Source organism: Eufriesea mexicana, unplaced genomic scaffold (genome assembly GCF_001483705.2).
Source record: "Eufriesea mexicana isolate 0111107269 unplaced genomic scaffold, ASM148370v2 scaffold4744748593, whole genome shotgun sequence".
In the NCBI taxonomy this organism is placed as follows: domain Eukaryota; kingdom Metazoa; phylum Arthropoda; class Insecta; order Hymenoptera; family Apidae; genus Eufriesea; species Eufriesea mexicana.
This window is the reverse complement of record NW_016907988.1, coordinates 103722-113485: the sequence shown is the minus strand read 5'-3', so window position 1 is coordinate 113485 and position 9764 is coordinate 103722. Positions and strand designations below refer to the sequence as shown.

The window sequence follows — 9764 nt, the reverse complement described above, 5'->3', positions numbered from 1 at the left end:
CCTAAGTTAAATCAGTTTACGAGTTTCGAGTTTGTGTTATTGTGTTCTTGTTCTTTCGTGAATTTTCGGTGTCTCAAGACCAGTTCTGCCATTCTACAATAATTTTTCGTTTGTTGCAGGCACACTGACATTTATCATTGGATTTACGGGATGTGTCGGTGCACTCAGGGAAAATACGTGCCTCCTAGCTACGGTAAGCATTTAAATATTCGCTAAAATATTTGTAAATTATTTTTATTACTTATAGACACATAAAAAAGCATTATTCTTTATATATAGGCATCACAAATCGAATACTCTTATGATTCTTTCAGTCGCACATGATTAATAATTTATGAGATACTAATGATTAAAGTTAAACCATACCTCGTACTTGCAAATAGTGGTACAGTTGTTCGGTACCTATTACTTTTTATCGTATGTCGATTTTATCTCGACACAAATTTTTATTACGTAAATTATAATTGCAAACTTCACAATTATTTGATGTAAATTGAGTAAAAATTGGATTTAATATCAAAATGTATATAAATTATTAATACTATATACCTATAAATAATTTGCAATTTCTATTTTTAATGTAATTATATCTCTTTTAAATAATGTTATTATAATCCTATGTATTATGTACATATAATAGTATTACAAATAATATTGCTATAATTATTATAACTTGTGTGAAAAAATGAGTGCAAATAAAAAAAAGCAAGTGCTGAAATTTATTTTTAACCTCGTTCAATCTGCGTCATCATTATTACTGTTCAAAAGGCTCGTGCTTTGTAGTACAAAACGCGGTTTAACTTTAATTGTCATAAACTATTAGTCGTTGACGTTGAAAGAAAAGGTTTGAGCGAACTCGGTTTAGGAGTTTCACAAACTGGTAAAGTTTCGTTAAAAAGTATAGAGAACACTTGGGTTATTCTCTTTGTTACTATGAAACTACAAATCGGCTTTCAAGTTTCCTCTAGTATACATCTCACATACGAAGCAAAGTTGAAAGAAAATGACAACAAATGACAACAATATTTTGTTTTTCAGAAATTAAGTGTCGTTATATAAATGTAGTAATTATTTTAGTAATTCTTTATTTATTATGAGTTTATTCTTTCAATAACGTTATTCTATAACGTTAAATTTTATAATTTAAATCCCTAGGTACATTGTATTGATATTGTGTAAAATAATGTTTGAAATAAATTGAATAGTCAATAATCTGAAATTGTAATTAAACTTGTTTATGATGGACGTATGTCAATGAGAAAACAGTTTATATTTTGCGTATATGTACATGATACCGGACATTGAGTAAGTAAACAAACGAAATTATTAATATTAACCTCTCGATATGACAGATATACCCTTCGTAATATTATTTGGTCGAATATTATATGAAATTTGCTAGTTAAATTACGACAACGACCTAAGTGTTCGTGTATTTGTGGTAATAATAAATAAATAAATAATAAATAAGAACTAAAATAACGAATATCAAAAGATAAGTAGACGAGTATTGTAAATAAAAATAAGTAATTAACTAAAATTGTCAATCGTACAAAAGAAGTTAATATTAATTAAATATATTCCCAATACAAAAATAATTAAAAAAAATATATTTATGTTATAAAACCGATATTATTTGTATGGTTCTATATTTTAAGCCTTTACAATACACATACATATGTAATAGTATTAAATTATTTCGTACTAATATAACACAACGAATCTTCCACGTGGAATATAAGATGTGCAAGATGTTCCTTTGTTGCTTTTATTGCTATTTTGCTTAATATGTAATGATTCGATAATATAATCTTAAAATGCATCAGATACAAACACGTGTCAAATTTTATCATTTATCACGCCTTTGATACATAATCAGTGTAAGATAATGTAATAACTATGCAACTCCACTATAATCATTTATTACCTGATCAATAATTCTATTATTCGATCGCCAATTAATGCGTGTGTAATAATTTCTGGTATTTTTAAAGTCTTTATTCCTTTATATTCTCTTCCAAATTAAAGTAATTAATGGTTTTGTTACTTTATTAGAACTCAATGTATTTCACTGCGTGTACTGAACAGAATACTTTTGTTTTGCAACATGTAAATCGTATAAAATTACACGTGTATTATATAATATTATGCGCAAATTTGAAATTTATTACAATGTTATTTTATATGAATTTATTCCAGTATGCGATATTTCTGGCGTTATTATTATTAATGGAGATGACAGCCGGTGTTTTGAGCTTTGTTTTTAAAGACTGGGTAAGTTCTATTAGAAGTTTATCTGTATATAAATGTATATGTTTTTAAGAATTTCTAGGTGTGTACACGTTTATATATGCAATAGAATTTTATATACTTATTTTACTTTTATATTTCATTAATAAAGTAAAACATCTTTGACAAGATCAGTAATCATTTCATCAGTAATAAATGTAATATATTCATAAACAGTTCTATATAATTATAAAGTTGCACAATAGCATTTCACGTAGGTTATAAATTTCTCCATAGATTCATGATGTAACTTGTTTATTGCACACAATGTTTCATAACAATCAATCAAAAACTTACCTCACTATATATTCTATCACTCAAAGTAAAGTAAAAATTTCATATACGCGTAGACTTTTAAATGTTTTATTATTTTTATATAACGTCTTCATCTTCCTTTTATTCATAATATATTGCAATGAAATTAGTAAAGAAATCTAAAAAAGATTCTGTGCATTGTCACTATACATTTATGGGTGAAAACAGTCGATAAGAAAACAAAATGTTCAGTTAGAAATTATTGTATATTTCTTACTTTTTAAGGTATATAGATTAAAAGTGAAAATAATTAGAACATATTAAATATCATTTCATATATTATTAAATTGCAGATATTTTTCCCGAGTAATGTCTTTGTCAGATCAAAATTAATGTTACATTAAAGAAGCGTATTTTATTCAAATTATACAGCACTTTTGGGAATAACTATACATAAATGTTTTTTATTTTAGTGATACTATTTGAAACACCCTAAATCTCCTGTTAATATTTTAGAAGACTTTTGAAAAATAAGATCAAATGGATATGCAAATTGAGACGATTCCCAATATCTGTCGCAAACATTTCAAACTATTTTATTATAAATATCGCCATTATGAATATTTATTTAGAAAATATATAGCATATATACATGTATTTATTATGTACAAATGTAATTTTGTACATTTTTGTATATCGAAGTACTTTGTTTCTTAGTTTTTATCAATAAAAATATATTTTGAACATGTTCAGATTTTCTTACGCTTATCGTACATAAAAATTAGAATATATAATCCGTCAATAAAAATGTTGATACCTCCTACGTTGCTAGTTTATAGCGCTAGGTTATCAAATTCAACACGTTTCGTGCCATGTTCCTAGGCCATTTAGTTATGCACTTTTTTTCATTTTCATGATATTTTTCTTGTAGAACGGAAAGTTCACAGTAGAGGCCATCTTGTGATCATTTAGTTAATCAAGATTTGGAATATATTGTTGACTTTTCATAAAATGTCTTACACGAATGGAACGACCATATACAAATTATTCCAAGTAAGTGAACGTCACGACGTTCAACTCTCATGAAAGAGATAGACTAGCATGTTGCTTACTCTAATGTCACTTGATGGAACCACCGAGTATGTGAATACTAGTTACCTGAAGAATCGATTGTCTGAACACAGAGTGTCTGACGCATCTATAGTATTGCAAGTTATATGCTATGTAATAGTATTTACATTCTGAAACATGTGTACTTCGTGCTGCAAATTTTCGATTCGCTGTCTCGTCTCTGTTCAGCATATATTGTATATTTTCAATTCATGTAAAGCATGATTATTACAAACAAAAATCGTGCAGCTAAAATTAGAAGAGAAATTCAAATATTACTAAACATCTAGAAGAATATAAAGACATCCAATTTAGTGATAAAATGTAATATTATTATAAGATATGTAATAACTAAATTAGACTATGTTAATTGTATTAATATAATATTGTACTAATTGATACAAACTATTAGAATTTCGAAATGAAGTAATTGAAAAATAATTGCTCCCAAAAGGAAATAAATAGCCATTCAAATATTTCAAAAGGACTACGAAATATAGTTACAATTTGATTGAAAAACGAATAATTGAAAAGCGATTATTTTGTTTGTTATATTTCGTTTATCATTTGTACTTTCACAGAATGAAGATTCATCTTCCAAATATTGTTTCATTTTTTATCGATTTACGACACATTTACAATTTGAATTTTTAAATTGTAAATGGATTATAAATTGTACAATGTACAATAAATTTATTAGTCGAAAAATCACTCATCACAACAAATTTGTCTCTCTAATGTTTCGAATAATCGACGTGTTATGCTGTAAGTTTCGAAGTTAAGTGAATCACTTGTCAACGAAAATTTTTATTTCTACACTTTTTGTTCCGCTTTTAAAAGAATTATTACTGATGAATTTCTGAAGTTCTCCCAATGTAGAATGAATCCAAACACGATTTCATTCGATTTATTTTCAATTATAGATTGCAGCAAATAATTTAACATAGCGATGATTTTAACTTATAAAATCGAAGAACTTTATCGCATAAAATACAATTAAGCTTGAAATACGATTACGCCACTGCTGATGAATTAAATGCTGATTCATGTGTGGATTAATGTATTATCTTTCATCTGTCTCTCTTTCTCTTTTCCTCTCTCTCTCTCTCTCTCTCTCTCTCTCTCTGCAAATTCTGCAAATACATTTAGCTTTATAATCAAATTACGGTATTTTTAAATGTTGTGAATGTCTGATACACCGAAAATAAAATTCAAATACATCAAATATTGATTAACAACTTTAAAAGATTTATTCGTATTATTCTTTAAACATTTTCAATATAGCGACCCTCCTATATGCCAAACGAATACATATTAGAAATTCATAGCATAAATTAGAGAGATAAACACAGGCACAATATTCTAGTATTGATTTAGTTCTCTGTAGATACGATTAAAATTTGTGAAATCATAAGGATAGTAAACATTCGATTATGAATACGCGAATACCCTAATTTGAATAATAAATATGATAAATTTACATATTTTACTTCTAACGATAATTTAACGATATTTAAATGTTCTAACTTGCACAAACTTTGGTTCTTTCACAAAATGCGTAATAATTACTTATATATATTATATTAAGGAAAGAGAATAAGTTATCGTTTTAAAACCGTGGATATCATGTTTATATATAATTAAAAATAATCCGAATCACATCATGTTTGGATTCGTGCGTTGTTCCTATTGTTAAGAATAAATTTAACATGCTGATTTGACGTACAGATAAAGTCACAAGCCACTGGTGGTTTCCAAGCGTTCATCATTCACTATAGAGAAGATCCTGATCAGCAGAATCTGATCGATTGGATTCAAGAGGATTGGGTATGTATCGATTTGCTGTATACGATAAAGAAACAAATTTTCAATTATAATTATCGTTTTATTAACAATATTCACACCTTTTATATACGGTAGTGTCAAATATTTACATATAGAATTAATAAATTTAGTTTATTTGGTTAATTTATCGAATGTATTTTTATGATCTATTAATCTCTTTAAGGTAATAATAATCAATCCTTACATTAATTAATTAACATACTAAACAAAATAAGTAGAGAAAGCTATTGGAGTTATCAACAAACGCTTATTTCTAAAATGTTGATATATAAATGGTGTATAAAATTAATAAATAAAAGTGTTAAATAAAAGAATCAAACATTCTTTAAACAAAAGTAATCGAATTTTATCAATCTGACGCTTTTGTACACACTGTTTCATTGAAATTGAGTATTTGAAAAATTTAAATGCAGTTGGAAAAAAAATGTTTGCAATACTTGGCGTACTTAATAAAGAAAGAGAAAAATGTATTTACAATTAACGACAAGGGAAAAATATTTTTTAAAACAGATCAACGAGTTCAATATACATAAATCTAATAATTAGCCAAATATTTAGGCAATCGTGCATTCCTGATTAGATATCGTTTATGTACCATTACCAGTAACATAACCTGGCCATTTTTAATTGGTACGCAGTAATACAGTAAATTTATAATATGATTTGTTATTTTTCAAATCAAATTTTGAATTTACTATTTGAATCTATCTATATTCTTCTAATTTCTATTAAAATATAACTCCATTTGTTATGAAAAATTAATTAATATGCTTTTCAAAAATTCTTTAAAACAAAAGTTTATCTTTTTGTTAATGGGTTCTCCTTAAATGCAATTACTAAATTACTAATCAGCATATTTAGAGAATTTCATAGATATACTTTCATATACTTTGGCGCGTTTTTGCAAGAAAATGGTAAGCCATATCTGAACTGCACGTAACAATTGAGCCAACTCTATGGCATTTTGTGTAATTGATTCAAATATCAAGACCCGAACGATGAGCACAATGCTTCGATAGCTTTTAGGTTTCCTTTTGTTAATTAAAGCAATGGTTGGCGAGACTTGAAAAACACGCGAAGGTTCAGCGAAATTTTGGAAATTTCCTTCGAATCTCTAGAACTAAGAATTATTATGCTCAGGCTTCAGCTGGCCCTTCGAAAACACAAAGTTTATGACACCAGTTACTTATTGAGAGCAATGAACATACGAATCCTAAAAATACAGTATGGTCCTCTATAGCGCAAAAGATTCTGCAATATGGGAATTTTGCCTTATATCGAATTAAGAGTGCAAAAGGTTAGAAATAAATAAACAATTCTTTCTTTAATATAACAAAAAATAGTAAGCAATTTATTTTATCTTAATACAACAATCCTACCATATATTGTAACAGACAATAAATGGTATTGCTGGCAATACTCGAAACAGTCAAACCTCGTTTATCAGAACCTTTGTCGTCCAAAAGTTATGCCAAATCTTTTTTGTATGTAAACATTTTAATTCAAATTCGTAATCTACCATGGTACATCGATCGCAGCGCAGCATAATAATCGAAAATAGCATATATGAAATACTACGATAAATATATATGAAACTTGTTTTGCGAATATAGTACCAAACTACGAAAATTGAGGTCATGTTGACATAATAGGATGGCTTATGTCGTGTCGCGATTAAATTTAGGGGAAATTCCGATGGGGTGTACAGCTGTCTCGCGATCTCGTTATGTTGCCCGTTAAATTAATATTGGACAACTATTTCAATTAGCACGAGCAAAAGGAAGATCACGGCTGGAGTCAAACGTTAGATTCTGGTACGACGATAGTAATCTTGGAGGTCTCGATTGGTAGGCTCGAACTGTTCTCCTCGAGGTTTCGTTTAGAAGAGTTCTCTTCGGGGTTCCGTTGAGAAGTGTGCATCTCGATTTTCCCTTATTAAAGTCCTATTGGCCGCTTCCGTGATGAACCTCGTCGTTTCATCGACGGTGGGCAGCTCGGTGCTGCACCTGTTCAGATCCCAATTACGGCGCGTTTCCTTCCCCAGATTCATAATCACGAGACTGGACACAATGTCGTTTGCGATTTTTTGCCAGGTTCTGCCCAATGCTGCTAACGACTTCATCTGTGTTTGTACGTGATTCGCCATGCTTCGAAGTGTTTGTGGCGTGTTAATGTCAAAATATGTCGAGACGTACGCGACTCTCAAATGGAGAGAAGAAAGCTTCGCGATCGAATTGAGCGGTTGCGACAACAATTCCACGCCTTCAATGAAGCCTAAAATCGGATTGCTCGGCAATTTCGATCAAGTGGAGCGCGATGGAAACGCGATCACGGACACTTACGACGATGTAATGGCTGCAGCCGGTTATTACTGGACGAAATAGAGGGTACAGAAAGTTCCGGAGGGTCTACGCGAACAAATCTCCAGTCACCCACGCCATCCGCGTTCATCCCGTCGACGTCTGTACGATTGCCGACCATCGATATGCCGAAGTTCGACGGAGAAATCGAGGCGTGGCTGGCCTTTAAGGGCTCGTTCAAAACACTCATTCACGAACATCCCGAACTGACCAAGGTGGAGAAATTTCACTATCTGCAGCGATCTGTCACGGGTAGCGCAAAGGAGATCATAAAGGGTTTCTCGATGTCCGAAGACAATTACGAAGCCGCGTGGAAAAGTATGTTCAATATGTATGACGACAAAAGGATACTTATCCTGCGTCATACTTTGCTACTCTGTAACATTCGTCCAATGTAGAAGACATGGATAGGAAAATTCCAATGTCGAATTGTTTTTTGACTCTAAAAACCTGGCTGTTGGAAGATTATAACGGTGTCTTCCTTGTTCCACGTCGAAACAGTTTAAATGTGATAAAATGTACAATCTGTGATTCTTTAATTTAATCTAGTTGTAGTTTTATACCTGTTTCGAATACTTACATGCTTAAGTAGAATATAAATATAACAATGATACGTATCAAAATATTTTTTTGAAAATTATTCCTTATATAAATTTCATAAAATTTGGTGTGTACGGATTGAATATATTCCCTTGTAAATTAGGTTTAAATTTATTATCTGTCATTGCTGTTATACATACAAATTTATGGTCCTTTATTTTGAACTATACATGGATTACAGTAAAAAGTGCACGTCTTCTATTGTCCAAAAATTCTTACATCCGAGCATGCATGTCTCCCAATTAATTCGGATATTAAAGATTTTACTGTATTATAAATGATCAATGATCTTTAATACAAAAATAATTATTCGATTGTCCCAAAAATTTAATTATCTGAACAACTCTGTGTCATCTTTGATTTCGATAAACTAGGTTCTACTTTGTACCATTGTTAGCTTATAAATAGCTAGAAAATCTTTATGTCCTTGGACTATGAAACGGTAGTTAATAAAGTTACTTGTCACATAAATAACTAAGACAGGTATATATTCTTTTTTCAGTAAAAATTAACTGAAAAATTGTTAATAAAAAATTGTTTTTATTACTTAATAAAGGGTTCACTTATGGAAAAGAACCTGAAAATGCAGTTCATACAGTTGTCAAGAGCAAAAGATGAATTTATTACTTTTACTATAAAAGAAATAAAACGAAAATCATCTTAGAAGTGAATCGCAATTAAGAGAAGCCAATCTTCCTGACATTTGCAGAGATGTTTCAAAGATGCGAACTTGTTATTCAAGAGTCATGCCATCCGCCAATAAATAAACGTTTACAGTTGGACAGAGTACATAAAAATTGAACACTTGCAGACTGATAAATTGCTTCTTAGATCTTCGAAATTTGACGTATTTGATTCAAAGCAAAGAGGATTCATTTGACGACCAAGTACGAAAATAAACGATAAAACAATATACAACTCTCGCAATAAAGCGTACCGGTTATTTAATTGTTAATTCGGGTATGCTTCTTGTTGGCAAATAAAAGAAATCTCGTGAAAATTGATAAAAAAAGAGAATAACGAAATGCATTAAGAAATATTCGACCTGCATCCACTACCATTCGAAATTCGTTTAATTAGTAAGGTTTAGTATTGCAACGGCACATAACGACCGTACCATACATATAGCTGCTAACGAAGGCACGTGAATAATATATTTCAAGGGAATTCTTTCATCCAAAAGTTCTGGTTTTACTGGAAGTTTGTCTATAGTAAAGCAGAACGGGTTATACAGAGAGTAATTTTTTCCCGGCGAAAAATGTCTTTGACGGCATGTAATCAACAGTAAAAATTTTATCACTCTTT

The 9764-nt window shown here is 29.9% G+C and overlaps 1 protein-coding gene across 1 annotated transcript in view; it reads left to right on the top strand.

Annotated features, from left to right (window-relative positions):
* The window catches only part of Tsp26A (Tetraspanin 26A), a 45252-nt gene that overhangs the window by 3984 nt on the left and 31504 nt on the right, over positions 1 to 9764 (top strand). Inside the window, exons 2-4 of the mRNA XM_017906475.1 lie at positions 120 to 193; positions 2200 to 2274; positions 5383 to 5481. Of these exons, the coding sequence (XP_017761964.1) occupies positions 120 to 193; positions 2200 to 2274; positions 5383 to 5481 (248 nt within the window). The remainder of the gene's footprint in view (positions 1 to 119; positions 194 to 2199; positions 2275 to 5382; positions 5482 to 9764) is intronic.